At 39.8% G+C, this 15952-nt stretch overlaps 1 protein-coding gene across 1 annotated transcript in view; it reads right to left on the bottom strand.

Moving 5' to 3' along the window:
- The window catches only part of LOC115145808 (guanylate cyclase soluble subunit beta-1-like), a 60205-nt gene extending 44620 nt beyond the window's left edge, over positions 1 to 15585 (bottom strand). Inside the window, exons 1-9 of the mRNA XM_029687352.2 lie at positions 15481 to 15585; positions 15080 to 15153; positions 13253 to 13353; positions 12969 to 13087; positions 12266 to 12463; positions 9907 to 10137; positions 9557 to 9673; positions 9226 to 9359; positions 5584 to 5781 (exon numbers count right to left, since the gene is read on the bottom strand). Coding sequence (XP_029543212.1) covers positions 5584 to 5781; positions 9226 to 9359; positions 9557 to 9673; positions 9907 to 10137; positions 12266 to 12463; positions 12969 to 13087; positions 13253 to 13353; positions 15080 to 15153; positions 15481 to 15483 — 1175 coding nt within the window. The 5' untranslated portion in view covers positions 15484 to 15585. The remainder of the gene's footprint in view (positions 1 to 5583; positions 5782 to 9225; positions 9360 to 9556; positions 9674 to 9906; positions 10138 to 12265; positions 12464 to 12968; positions 13088 to 13252; positions 13354 to 15079; positions 15154 to 15480) is intronic.
- Positions 15586 to 15952: the final 367 nt, after the last annotated feature.

Below are 15952 nucleotides of genomic sequence, written 5' to 3'. Positions count from 1 at the left end.
GATTTGGATAGAAAACACACTGACGTTTCTAAAACTGTTTGAATGATGTCTGTGGGTATAACATAACTAATATGGCAGGCAAAAACCTGAGAAATAATCCACCAGGAAGTGGGAAATCTGAGGTTTGTAGATTTTCAAGAAATGGCCTATCCAAGATACATTGTAAATTTGGTTCGACTGCTCTTCCTAAGGCTTCCATTAGATGTCAACAGTCTTTAGAACCTTGTTTCAGGCTTCTACTGTGAAGGGGGAGCGAATAAGCGCTGTTTGACTAAGGGGTCTGGCAGAATGCCATGAGCTAAATCAAGCGTGCGGACGTGAGAGTGAGCTGCGTTCCCTTTAATTTCTAAAGACAAAGGAATTGTCCGGATGGAGTATTATTGAAAATATATGATAAAACTGGGATTCCTGGGAGTGCATTCCGATGAAGATCATCAAAGGTAAGTGAATATTTATAATGCTATTTCTGACTTCTGTTGACTCCACAACATGGCTGGTATCTGTATGGTTGTTTTGGTGGCTGAGTGCTGTACTCAAGATTATTCCATGGTGTGCTTTCGCTGAAAGCTTTTTTGAAATCTGACACAGCGGTTGCATTAAGGAGAAGTATATCTTTAATCCATGCATAACACTTGTATTTTCATCAACATTTATTATGAGTATTTCTGTAAATTGATGTGGCTCTCTGCAAAATCACCGGATGATTTGGAAGCAAAACATTACTGAACATAACGCGCCAATGTAAAGTGAGATTTTTGGATATAAATATGAACTTTATCAAACAAAACATATATTGTGTATTGTGTAACATGAAGTCCTATGAGTGTCATCAGATGAAGATCATCAAAGGTTAGTGATTCATTTTAGCTCTATTTGTGCTTTTTGTGACTCCTCTCTTTGGCTGGAAAAATTGCTGTTTTTATTGTGGTTTCGTGGTGACCTAACATAATCGTTTGTGGTGCTTTCGCTGAAAAGCATATTTGAAATCGGACACTGTGGTGGGATTAACAACAAGACTACCTTTAAAACGGTATTAGATACATGTATGTTTGAGGAATTTTAATTGTGGAATTTCTGTTGTTTTGAATTTGGCGCCCTCGCTTCATACTCGTTGCCAAACCCACTGGCTCCAGGTCATCTACAAGTCTCTGCTAGGTAAATCCCCGCCTTAACTCAGCTCACTGGTCACAATAGCAGCACGCGCTCCAGCAGGTATATCTCACTGGTCACCCCCAAAGCCAATTCTTCCTTTGGCCGCCTCTCCTTCCAGTTCTCTGCTGCCAATAACTGGAACGAACTGCAAAAATCACTAAGACTCTTACCTCCTCCACAAGCTTTAAGCACCAGCTGTCAGAGCAGCTCACAGATCACTGCACCTGTACATAGCTCATCTATAAATAGCCCATCCAATCTACCTCATCCCCATACTGTATTTATTTATTTATCTTGCTCCTTTGCACCCCAGTATCTCAACTTGGGGCGGCAGGGTAGCCTAGTGGTTAGAGCGGTGGACTAGTAACCGGAAGGTTGCAAGTTCAAACCCCTGAGCTGACAAGGTACAAATCTGTCGTTCTGCCCCTGAACAGGCAGTTAACCCACTGAGATTGGATCATGCTTGGTGGCCACGGACCTTGGATCTGTCTGAAAATATGATATACCGACCAGATCGTAAAATTATATTTGAAGAACATATCCTGAGGAAAATAAATATCCTCCATAAATCATGTTTGCTATGCATTGCAGTTAGTGCTCTGCATGTCTGCCTCTTGGTCTGGCTTGAACTCCTGCCATAGCAAACTTGCAACATTGTTTCAACTGGGCTCTCACGGTTTCCCACACCAATGAGCTCAGAATAGAAAATGCTGGATTTTGCGCACGGTAGGTGTGTTCAGGTAGCCTTATTTTATGACGTTCCTCTGGAGATATGGCATCAGCAATATGTTGCTATAGCACACCGAGGTGCAGTGGTTACTTAGGCCTATCGGGAAGGAGAGTGTTAGAAAGATTTTTCAAATACAGTGGGGAACTATTGTCATTCGAAATGGATGTAAAACTCTGTTGTGTGAGGTCATGACAACAACAAAAATGCTAGCAGACATTCCCAAATGGGAACTTTTTTTATAGGCCTATATTAGTGCACGTCAGCCCAGGTACTTCTATGCGTGCTCAAGCAAAATAAACATTAACAAGGGGACAAACAATTCACACAATGAAACAATGAATGAGCATGAACGGGCAGGAGCAGAAAGCGCATTCTGGAGAGAGAAGCTCCTATAGTGCGTCTTCGTCACACACCCCTTCGCTTGTGTTTGACATTTTAAATTAGGGATGTTATTTATGAAAATACTAAGTTCTTGTGTACACCATAACTCAATTATTTTAGATATATGTTAACATTCACTACCTGCCAGACAAGTCAAAACAATTCTACTGGCTTGCACATCAATAATGAATTTCTTTCGGATCCATTTGAGTCCGATAGGCATTATCCAATTTGGATTCGATTCTCCCTCCATTCTGACATATTGGGTCGAATCTGGTCCACCTCGGATACGTATTGATTTATTATTATTTTTATTATGACCGGATTCTGTCATTGTCAGATTAGAATTATGGATTCAATTTCAAGATCCGAGAAGGGTACATTTTTTTTAACCTAAATGCTTGATAAAATTGGACTTCGGATTTTACATACAGTATCAGTCAAATGTTTGAACACCTACTCATTAAACATTTTTTATTTACATTGTACAATAATAGTGAGGACAAACTATGAAATAAAACATGCAATCATGTTGTAACCAAAAAAGTGTTAACAAATCAAGATATTTTTGGTTCTTCAAAGTAGCCACCATTTGCCTTTGACAGCTTTGCACACACTTGGCATTCTCTCAACCAACTTCACCTGGAATGCTTTTCCAACCGTCTTGGAGTTCACACATGCTGAGCACTTGTTGGCTGCTTTTCCTTCACTCTTTGGTCCAACTCATCCCAAACCATCTCAATTGGGTTGAGGTCGGGTGATTGTGGAGGCCAGGTTCTGATGCAGCATTCCATCACTCTCCTTATTTTTTTTAACCAGGTAGGCAAGTTGAGAACAAGTTCTCATTTACAATTGCGACCTGGCCAAGATAAAGCAAAGCAGTTCGACACATACAACGACACAGAGTTACACATGGAGTAAAACTGTCACGCCCTGACCTGAGTATTCTTTGTTTTCTTTATATATTTTGGTTAGGTTAGGGTGTGACATGGGTGATGTATGTGTTTTGGACTGTCTAGAGGTTTTGAAGGTTTATGGGATTGTTTACCATCTAGGTGTTTATGTAGGTCTATGGTTGCCTAGATTGGTTCTCAATTAGAGGCAGCTGTTTATCTCTGATTGGGAACCATATTTAGGCAGCCATCTTCTTTGGGTATTTCGTGGTTTATTATCTATGTCTATGTCTAGTTGCCTGTGTCTGCACATTTAGATTATATCGTGTCATGTTGTTTTGTAAGTTTGTTTCAGTGTTCTTTCTTCATTAAATATAGAACATGTATTCATATCACGCTGCGCCTTGGTCTCCTTACTACGACGATCGTGACAAAAACAAACATACAGTCAATAATACAGTAGAAACAAGTCTATATACGATGTGAGCAAATGAGGTGAGATAAGGGAGTTAAAGGCAAAAAAGGCCATGGTGGCAAAGTAAATACAATATAGCAAGTAAAACACTGAAATGGTAGATTTGCAGTGGAAGAATGTGCAAAGTAGAAATAAAAATAATGGGGTGCAAAGGAGCAAAATAAATACAGTAGGGAAAGAGGTTTGGGCTAAATTATAGGTGGGCTATGTACAGGTGCAGTAATCTGTGAGCTGCTCTGACAGCTGGTGAGGGAGATAAGTGTTTCCAGTTTCAGGGATGTTTGTAGTTTGTTCCAGTCATTGGCAGCAGAGAACTGGAAGGAGAGGCGGCCAAAGAAAGAATTGGTTTTGGGGGTGACCAGAGAGATATACCTGCTGGAGCGCGTGCTACAGGTGGGTGATGCTATGGTGACCAGCGAGCTGAGATAAGGGGGGACTTTACCTAGCAGGGTCTTGTAGATGACAAGACTTCTTGGTCAAATAGCCCTTACACAGCCTGGAGGTGTGTTTTGGGTCATTGTCCTATTGAAAAACAAATGATAGTCGGACTAAGTGCAAACCAGATGGGATGGCGTATCGCTGCAGAATCCTGTGGTAGCCATGCAGGTTAATTGTACCTTGAATTCCAAATAAATCTGACAGTGTCACCAGCAAAGCACCCCCACCTCCATGCTTTATGGTGGGAACCACGCATGCGGAGATCATCCGTTCACCTACTCTGTGTCTCAAAAAGACAGTGGTTGGAACCAAAAATCTCAAATTTGGACTCCGATCAAAGGACAGATTTCCACCAGTCTAATGTCCATTGTTTCTTGGCCCAAGCAAATCACTTATTATTATTGGTGTCCTTTAGTACTGGTTTCTTTGCAGCAATTTGACCTTTAAGGCCTGATTCACGCAGTCTTCTCTGAACAGTTGATGTTGAGATGTTACTTGAATGCTGAAGCATTTATTCGGGCTGCAATCTGAGGCGCAGATAACTCAAATGAATGTATCCTCCCCAGCAGAGGTAACTCTGGGTCTTCCTTTCCTGTGGTGGTCCTCTTGAGAGCCAATTTCATCATAGCGCTTTATGGTTTTTACGACTGCACTTAAAGAAACTTTCAAAGTTCTTGACATTTTCCGGATTGACTGACCTTCATGTCTTAAAGAAGTGATGGACTGTCATTTCTCTTTGCTTATTTGAGCTGTTTTTGCCTTCTAATATGGACTTGGTCTTACCAAATAGGGCTATCTTCTGTATACCACCCCTACCCTGTCACAACACAAGTGATTGTCTAAAACTCATTAAGAAGGAAAGAAATTCCACAAATGAACTTTTAACAAGGCACACCTGTTAATTGAAATGCATTCTGGGTGATGACCTCATGAAGCTGGTTGAGAGAATTCCAAGTGTGTGCAAAGCTGTCATCAAGGCAAAGGGTGGCTACTTTGAAGAACCTTAAACACTTTTTGGTAAACTACATGATTCCATACTGTGTTATTTCATAGTTTTGATGTCTTCACTATTATTCGACAATGTAGAAAATAGTGAAAATAAAGAAAAACCCTTGAATGAGTGGGCGTCCTAACTTTTGACTGATATTTGATATGAGTTGTACCTCACACATTCATTGGCATATTGCAATAAAATAGAAAGACTGAGTTATTGACATTACATGAGGTATAATGTAGTGTAGTATATTTTATAAAAATATGTTAATGTTCATGAGGGTCAAGGATCAAGGGAAGCCACCCCTTTTCTGATTTTCAATGGAAGAGCGGTACATGTTCCTTCTGAGGCAATCCGCACTACTGAGCATATCAGGAGTTTAGAAAGCTACACCAAAGACTCCAACACTGCTGAAAGTCTATTTGGAGTGGACCATCCCATTACATTAAAACAAACAAAGTAAATGGGTGAAGGAGGTCTATCAAACAGTGAGGGCGATGGGTTGGGAGTCTCTACGAACCTGTCCGTCTTCTTCTTCTCATCCTCCAGGGCCCGAAGGGTGTGCTGCAGACGGTCAGTTAGGATCTCCAGTTCCTGAGTCAGCTTGTACTCCTCACGGAACTGTTCTCCCAGCAGCACCAGGTCACGTGTGGCATCGTGCAGCGGGATGTCACTCAGGTAAAGGCCTCTCCGCGTCAGGTCATCCAGGTTCATCACACTGAACACAGTGTTGGTGACGCATCAGAGACTGAACAGTGGTTGAACACAACTCAACAGGGGCTGTTTTCAGTAGGGACAACATAATGCATTATGATTAGCATGTATGCCCCTCTTATAAAAACTAATAACGATCATCTTATAATGATTGCGTCACAACCTGATCTGTTTCACCTGTCTTTGTGCTCGTCTCCACCCCCTCCAGGTGTCGCCCATCCTCCCCATTATCCCCAGTGTATTTATACCTGTGTTCTCTGTTTGTCTGTTGCCAGTTCGCCTTGTCAAGCCTGCCAGCGTTTTTACCGTTTTTTATCCTCTAGTTTTGTCCATTCTGCCTGCCCTGACCATGAGACTGCCTGCCGTTCTGTACCTTTCGTACTGCTCTGGATTACTGACCTCTGCCTGCCCTTGACCGGTTGTTTGCCTGCCCCATGTTTTTGTAATAAACTTTTGTTACCCAGATGCAGACAGTTCAAAGTCTTCTCCAGAGTTGTGATAAATTGACTAAATAAGTAATTTGGGTCCGTTGAAAATGTTATACATAAAGACATCATAAAGGCTTGTCCTCTTATGAATGCAGGAGGGTTATGCTTCTACACCTGCATTGCTTGCTGTTTGGGGTTTTAGGCTGGGTTTCTGTATAGCACTTTGAGATATCAGCTGATGTACGAAGGGCTATATAAATACATTTGATTTGATTTTGATTTGATTTATGCTTTTGGTTGGCATGGGACAATATTTTCATGTTGCACACCTTTTAGTTTTCTTATTAAATGCTTTCAATATTTTACATGAATTCATACAATTTATAGTTGGTTTGAGGTTTTTATGTCACTAAAATGTGGAACTATTGCAATGTGAACATATTGTCCCATATACATGATGTCACTTTATTGACGGTACCTAACTAGCCCCATAAAGAGAGCCAACATCTAACAAACTTTACCATGGTCAGTGTGCATTCCAAGAGAAAATTTACAAACCAATACCCACATGTTTGTGGGCATAACTTAAAATCAAACCCAACCCTCTGACATTTTATTTTTGGAAAATACTGACTATATGACTCATGTTATCCTAATTACACTTTTTAGTCACTTCTGGGACTAGAAATGGTATACATGACTACTACCCACAGGCCTTTTACAACCAGAAAATGTGTTAACTAAATACAGTAACGGACAGTTTGAGACATAAGCCTGGTTATAAGACAACATATAAATGGATGATTTAAGTAAAGTGTTACCAAAGATTGTCCCTTTAACAATCTGTAGCTGCTACATCCAACTAATGACTATATACAGTTGAAATCAGACGTTTACATACACTTAGGTTGGAGTCCTTTTCAACCACTCTACATATTTCTTGTTAACAAACTATAGTTTTGGCGAGTCGGTTAGAACATCTACTTTGTGCATGACAAGTCATTTTTCCAACAATTGTTTACAGACAGATTATTTCACTTATAAATCGCTGTATCACAATTCCAGTGGGTCAGAAGTTATACACTAATTATACACTAGTTATACACTAACATACACTAAGTTGACTGTGCCTTTAAACAGCTTGGAAAATTCCAGAAAATTATGTTATGGCTTTAGAAGCTTTTGTTAGGCTAATTGACATAATTTGAGTCAATTGGAGGTGTACCTGTGGATGTATTTCAAGGCCTACCTTCAAACTCAGTGCCTCTTTGCTTGACATCATGGGAAAATCTAAATAAATCAGCCAAGACCTCAGAACAAAAATTGTAGACTTCCACAAGTTTGGTTCATCCTTGGGCGCAATTTCCAAATGCCTGAATGTACCCCGTTCATCTGTACAAACAATAATACGCAAGTATAAACATCATGGGACCACCCAGCTGTCATAACACTCAGGGAGGAGACGCGATCTGCCTCCTAGAGATGAACGTACTTTGGTGAGAAAAGTGAAAATCATTCCCAGAACAACAGCAAATGACCTTATGAAGATGCTGGAGGAAGCAGGTACAAAATGATCTATATCCACAATAAAACAAGTCCTATAACCTGAAAGGCCGCTCAGCAAGGAAGAAGCCACTGCTCCAAAACCGCCATAAAAAAGCCAGACTACGGCTTGCAACTGCACATGAGGACAAAGATCGTCCTTTTCAGTCCTCTGGTCTGATGAAAAGAAATAGAACTGTTTGGCCATAATGACCATCGTTATGTTTGGAGGAAACAGGGGGAGGCTTGCAAGCCGATGAACACCATCCCAACAGTGAAGCACGTGGGTGGTAGCATCATGTTGTGTGGCTGCTTTGCTGCAGGAGGGACTGGTTCACTTCACAAAATATATGCCATCATGAGAAAGGAAAATGATGTGAATATATTGAAGCAAACATCAAGACATCAGTCAGGAAGTTAAAGCTTGGTCGCAAATGGGTCTTCCAAATGGACAATGACCCCAAGCATACTTGGGGCAAATTGACTTAAGGACAACAAAGTCAAGGTATTGCAGTGGCCATCACAAAGCCCTGACCTCAATCCTATACAAAATATGATGGCAGAACTGAAAAACCATGTGCGAGCAAATAGGCCTACAAACTCGACTCCGTTACACCAGCTCTGTCAGGAGGAATGGGCTAACTTGTGGCTAAGGTGTATGTAAACTTCCGACTTCAACTGTATGTATGCATGTGTGTATGTGTGTATGTATGTATGTATGTATGTATGTATGTATGTATGTATGTATGTATGTATGTATGTATGTATGTATGTATGTATGTATGTATGTATGTATGTATGTATGTATGCATGCATGTATGTATGTATGTATGTATGTATGTATGTATGTATGTATGTATGTATGTATGTATGAATGTATGCATGTATGCATGTATACACTTATTCTTGAATATCACTTAAAATCCTAATGAGCTTAGTTCAACTGTGACACCCTGTCAGAACCCAAATAGAACCTTGTTTTACTCCAATGTTATTAAACATTGTAAATGTAAAAAAAACACTGTATAGTCTCAAAACATAGTTAAAACTATAATTTTTATATAATGGATGGTCAGTCATTGCAGCCATAGCTCTGTCTGAATCTGAGAGTAGTTACATTTTTAGATCCATACCTCAGCTTTTTACCAAAGCAAAGGCGGGGTTAGACTTTTGTTTCCACTGTAGATTGGCCCCTTAAGACCAGACCATCTGCTGCACTACAGTAGCTGTGGTTTTGAATCCAATTTAGGTTTCACACACCAACCAAGAGACATCCATCCAGCCCAGCCATCCACCCCAAGTCTAGGACTACATCCCAAATGGCACCCTATTCCTGACACAGTCCACTACTTTTGACCAGGGCACATGGAATCTTATTCCCTACATAGTGCACAACTTCTGACTAGAGCTTTATGTGCCCATTTGGAACGCAGCCTAGAACAGCACATTGTTTTTGTCTAACATCACAGCAGCAGAACCTGGGAGAACAGAGGAAGAGGATGTTCTCCGCCTCGGGCAGGTAGATCATCTGTCCCTTCAGCCTCAGGCAGCTGATCTCAGCACCAGTCAGCTCGTCCTCGTTCTCCGAAGTCTCCACGTTCAAGAGGCCCTCCTGGAAAGACATAATTTACACACACACACACACAGGCAGAGACACACACAGATACACACGCATGGACACACAAGCAGCCAGGACACACAGAAAATATAAATGTAGTTTTCTATCTAGTTCCTCTATTTTTTTTGTGATGGAATTTTAACATTAAATTAAAATGCAAAAAGTTTCAGTAGTGAGTATTCTTGGCATACCTTGCTTCGCAGAACGAAGACAGTGTTGATGTGGGAGAGCATGCCTTGGAAGCTGAAGTCTATGTGTGGACGCACCAGAGAGAACACGGAGGGCAGGTTACAGATGCCTGGCTGGAGCTAAGGAATACAACAGCAAAACACTTCATAAGGGGTCATACATATTTGTGCCAAGTCTTACAATAGATTATAACCACATATTTGCATTACAATTGCAGGCTACCTGTGAAGCCCATATCTACAGTGCATTATAAACACACTCCTACTGAGTTATAATGCAGTCATAATGCAGTATAAGAGTAGTTATTTACACACATAAAATCTCAATGTCCTATAGATAAATAGACATAAACCTGCGGCAGCACACGGAAGATAGCGTTGCCGCACTGAGTAAGCATCAGGTTCCTGTCGAACATGAGGTGAAAGGGAAAGGCCTTGCAGAAGGTGTAGGGGCTGATCCGGGTCTCCTGCGTGCCGTTCTCCTCGAAGCCGTCCAGATCCTCATAGAAGGCCTCCTCCTCCGAGTCCTTCTCCTCGATCAGGAACTTGATGTGGTCACACTCCTCACTCTTGTGCTGGATCACCTGGTGAAGGAAGAATGGATTTCATAAAAGGGAGGAAGGTGCAAACATAAAATTAGAATGAGTGCATGCTATGCTTCCTGTGTTTATATCCTGCTTTACTTTATGGGGACACTCAAAATGTACGCCAGTCCACCCATTATGGCAAGAGATAATGTAAGAGATACCGGTGGGTGATTGGTAAACGCATAGCCATCGAAATACTGTATGTCTTTATGTAAATATCTAAGGTGATCTAAGGTGTGATGGTTTTAAACACAGTGATGTTCTTGTGAGGGTTACTGCCTGGCCACAACAAGTCCTTTTTAGTCTATACACTGACGTCAATGGCTTGACGCACACGGTTACCGCGGCAACAATGAATAACACTTCCAGAAAATATGGTGTCATATTTGCAGGGTCTGTCAATTCAGCTCCCCCATTTAATTTTACGCCGAGCTTGGGAGATAAAAAATACATACGGACACCTATCTCTGCGATATGATTAGGATTGAAAGTATAGTTGGCTTTCTCTGAAAATGAGGAGGTAACCTATGTGCTCAGAGACAAGATTTTTGAAAGGACTATCCAAGTCTATACCAATGGTATATACTAATTCCACCTGGTGTTTGCTGGATGGACTACTATGCTATAAAGAAGGTACATAACTTATTCACATATTCCTAGCTTTAAAACTATCATGACGCTTATATCAGTCTAATAATGGTTAGACACTTTAAAATACCGTATCTTACACTATAACTACTAGCTATTTGGTAGTTGTATTACGTCACCTTCTGAGTGTACTAACATTCTGCCCCTTTCATAGACATCTGACCCAAGTCAACAGAGACCCACCAGCATCTCAGATCAAAAACTGCCCACTGAGTGACCAACACTAGAAGTTGCTCAGACCCAAACAACTCCTGAATGGAGAGGGGCATTTGAAAGTCGGCCACTGTCCCATTTTGGACTGAAGGTAAGAACCCCAAGCAGCACAGAATCCAAATAACTTCCAAGGCACACAAAAAACAGTGCCCGAGTTAGGTCTAGCAGTAGTTAGCATTGGCTCGCGAAACCACCTCTAACTTCCTTCATACTGAATACAGAGACATATAAATGGTATCCACGAGTTCATCTGACTCTGGGGAAGTAGATAAGGGGCCTCATTGCCAAAATCCCGAACTATCCCTTTAATTTCTTAAGGATCTACGAGATTGGTGTCCCTATACCGGGACAGTTGTTGCTAACTAGAAAGACGTAAGTAACCGCAAACTTTCCAGGACATAGACATGTCTTATATGGCCAGAAAGCTTACATTCTTGTTAATATAACTGCACTACCCAATTTACAGTAGCTATTAAAGTAAAACAATGCTATTGTTTGAGAAGAGTGCACAACAACAAACTTGTATCACAGCAACTGGTTTTATACATTCACCTCTGAAGGTAAATAATGTACTTACATTCAGTAATCTTATGCTGATTTGTCATCCTGAGGGTCCCAGAGATAAAATGTAGCATAGTTTTGTTTGATAAAATCTATTTTTTAATTCAAAAGTAGGAAATGGCTTCTACAGTTTGAACCCCTGCTTGTCTCTACATTAATTTCACATTTCTACAAACTTCAAAGTGTTTCCTTTCAAATGGCATCAAGATGTCATTTTAGGCTTTTTTTTTTTAAAGGGTCCAATCCTTTTAAGTAATAATAGTTATTATTGTCACGCCTTGGTCTTAGTATTTTGTGTTTTCGTTATATATTTGGTCAGGCCAGGGTGTGACATGGGTTTATGTTGTGGTGTGTTTTTGTATTGGGGTTTAGTAGGTATTGCGGCTGAGTAGGGGTGTCTAGAGTAGGCTTGGCTGCCTGAGGCGGTTCTCAATCAGAGTCAGGTGATTCTCGTTGTCTCTGATTGGGAACCATATTTAGGTAGCCTGGGTTTCACTGTGTATTTTGTGGGTGATTGTTCCTGTCTCAGTGTGTTTGTATTTCACCAGATAGGCTGTATAGGTTTTCACGTTCCGTTTCTTGTTTTTGTATTGTTCGTGTTTTTTCTTATTAAAGATGTATCGAACTAACCACGCTGCATTTTGGTCCGACTCTCCTTCGACGGAAGAAAGCCGTTACAATTATTTTATTTTAAACAGCACACCTTCATTTCTATTTCTGTGCCGTGGATCTGTTGGGCCACCGTCTTGATGATGCCGATCACAATGTCCTGGAGCCCCTCCCTCTCCGAGTAGTAGTGCAGGATCAGATTGTTGCCCTTCTCCGCGTCTGTGCAGCGGAAGGACGGAGCCCTCATCCCAGGGTAGATGGTACCTAGGTGGTCGTGGAGGGCATCCAGATTCTGTATGGGGGTTGAATAAATGATTGAAATAGGAGTTTCTCTCCATTAAGATTCCATTTAGACTGGTCCCATATCAGTTTGTGTTATACTTCCAACTCCTGTGGTCATTGTCATACCAAACACCATAGGAGTTGGCTACACAGCATAAACTGATCTGGGAGCAGGCAAGGCAGGCCTAAAGCAGGCCTTTAGAACAAGGTTGCATAACTCCAGTCCTCACTCCTTTATCTCTGTTTCAACCCAAAGTGAAGCCCTACATTTTGTATTTGTAAACAGAGGGTTCAGTCTTGGCAAATCAAACTGCCACTGTCCTATTTGAATTACATGGTCAACTCCCCCATATTCAAAGACGAGGGGTCGGTCACAGAATTGTTTCGGCACTGTACAATTGAAATATAGGTCATATTTAACTTACGTTGAAGCATTCATGACATTGAAGAGGACATTGTTTTACATGAGTATCTGTTAATTAAAGAAAGATTAAGAAGGGAACTGGAGTGCTTACCTGCAAGAATTCACGGACATTGGAGCCTAAAACACGCAGGATGGTGTCATACCCTGATTCTTGGCAAAACTCAAAAAACATCTTCCCAAACATCTGTAGGATACACCCTGCATCAATCTCTGCAAGATAAAAAATACACCATCTCAGTCCCATTGGTAACACTTTAAAATAAGTTACCCTTTATAAAGGGTAGCATATTTTAAAGTGATGCCATACAATTATGTTAGGAATAAACTGGTTCAAGTAAAGCATCTTGCATTTCAAAACATGATTAAAAAACATACTGAGAACTTTGCTTGCAGCTGCAACAAGGTCATATGTTTTGGCATCTTCATATATGATTCTGACAAGGAACTGACCCTCTACATCGAGTTGAGCCTCCCTCCTGATAACAGGAAAGAAGAAAATGCAATTATTAGATATCATATTAACATGTGATTATTACCTATGTAATAAAGAGGCAGTTGACAAGAGCATACGACAACATATTCGCTTGTCCTCTGTAGTATCCATTAAAACTAGCTTCATAACATTGTATGCCGTTGTTTATGCCTATGGCTGATGTTATAACATCTTAAATAGCTGTTATAAAAGCCTTAAATGAATCATACATAAGGGTCCTTCAGTAAAGTGATAGCTACACTTATTTGGTCCAATCAAAAACAATCAGTATCACTTTACTTTATGGGGGTATACATAAGGCATTCATAACAACGTTATGAAAACAGTCATGACACCTTCATGAATGTTGCAGTACCCTTAATCTACCTTTGAGCACTAACTGCATCGTAGGATTATCTATATTTAGAAGTTACAATGAGAAAATGTATTTGGCATGCTAATAAATAAGCCTGTTATATATCCTAATGAGGTCTATTTGACCTGATTACCGAGTTGATCTGAGAAAACAATACTGATTTGCTGTGCTGGCTAGCAACCACTTTCTCTGAGCATGTGATCTGCTGAACAAACATAAAAATGTAGTGAAAATAAGAATGAATTTTTCAATTGCTCTGAGATGCAAGATCTGAAAATAAAACCTAGCTTGAATATTTACGCATGTAATAATGTTGAATTACGTCAGCCAAGATAAGGTTGAGAAATATTGCAGCACAATGTTTTTGGGCGATAAAAATGACCAGAATCCTCAAAACACGTTTTTTTTGGAGAGGCAGCTGTGCCTCTGTTCTTATAGCATAGGATGGGATGAAAGTCTGGGTCCTGGAACAGCAAAGACTGAGGAAGAAAAATAAACGTGGATCTTGCCAAATATTTGAGCACTTTGTTATCATAATGCAACAACCTCCCTTTATCACCAATATTAGAAAGCTAATGAAAATGAAATGATGAGTAAAAATATGGCTCGCCTTCCCATAATAGTGGTGTCATTTAATAATGAATTGATGAATTATATATATAGTTTTCTTTTATGTTTGCTGGTGATTTATGGTGATTTATGGTCACATGGTATAAGTTAGATAGGCCCACTATATCTGCTGGTCATGACATGGCCATTCGTTATACACTCTGTCTAGCAATAGGGGGAGATTATTGTTATTTCAAAACTATAATATGGTTAATTTACATATTTTTGCATTATTATCCATGTCATATTGGTAGGTTACATAAAGTTGTGGTCAAGACAATGTAGTAAACACAATTAAATTGTAATAACTTAAATTAAAATGTAAAGTAACAATGTAAAGTAAGCAATTGTTATTACATGGTAATTACTTAAGCAGTAGTGTAATTTGTATTTATTAAGTAACATTAAGGCAGTTATCTACAATTTAAAATCGTACATTTCATAACACTTTTCACAACACATTGTCTGCCCTCAAGCCACTAAGGTACTCTCCTACCACATATCTACAATACAAAATCTATGCGTTCATGTGTGTAAAGTGTGTTACTACAATGCTGCTTCACACAGTTATATGAGCAATTTAATGTGTTACTAACATATCTATCTACTGAACATACCTGCTGATTCCTTGTTTTGCATTTTGCAACATGGCCACATTTAGTTTTTATTTTCACTTTCTGCTTTGAATTATGGTATGCAAATGCCCTGTGTCAATCACAAATACAAAACACATCTTTGAACTCACTTGATGTCTTCCCACACGTCTTCGCCATAATTTCGTAATACAAGTAGTTCCAAGGCGTGATTGACAAAACCATACTAAAAACGGATATAAAACAGAAATAGAGAAACATAAATCAGAAAATACAAGTATGTCAAAAATGTAGAGTGATGATAGTGTTATGATTCCACTGTAAATTGGAATGACTTGTTCAACAACAAATAATGTTTTCATTGATGCAACATGAATATTAGAATGATAAAATCGCACTCGCATCACGAATTTCAGTGTTAATTTACAGTGAACAGATATTGTAGCCATAGGCTGATAGCTCGTTCTCATACGGGAAAACGCACCACTACACATCAAAATAACCATGGCAATCAAATGTCGCCGTGAAATCTAATATGTTGATGTTTACATACCATTTTTACGACCAGTTCTTCACGATTCCTTATCAATGTAAACTGTTATGTCTAAATCAACACGGCACCTTCACAGTTTGCAGATGTTACGTTGCGGCTCCATTCTTGAAAACATTCCTCATCAAATTGACATCGAATGTGTCCAATGGGAGCTCAAGGACAAAAATACTCACTCGGCAACTGACCACTGAGGAAGAAATGAGGGTTGCTCGCTGAAGACAGCGTTGTTTATGAAAACAGTGTAAAAGAAAGACTACACAACAAAACCAACCTATTTAAATGCCACAATCAAATGATATAAACAAATCCTAGGTAGAATAGATTATAAACTGGGTGGTTCGAGCCCTGAATGCTGATTGGCTGTATATCAGACCGTATACCACAGGTATGACAAAACATGTATTTTATTATTATTTATTATTTCCCTATAATGCACAGTATACTCGAGAATCACGTAATAAGGAATTCTCCT

Source organism: Oncorhynchus nerka, linkage group LG18, assembly GCF_034236695.1.
Source record: "Oncorhynchus nerka isolate Pitt River linkage group LG18, Oner_Uvic_2.0, whole genome shotgun sequence".
NCBI classification, from domain to species: domain Eukaryota; kingdom Metazoa; phylum Chordata; class Actinopteri; order Salmoniformes; family Salmonidae; genus Oncorhynchus; species Oncorhynchus nerka.
The sequence above is the reverse complement of the archived record's forward strand: the minus strand, read 5'-3'. Positions and strand labels throughout refer to the sequence as shown.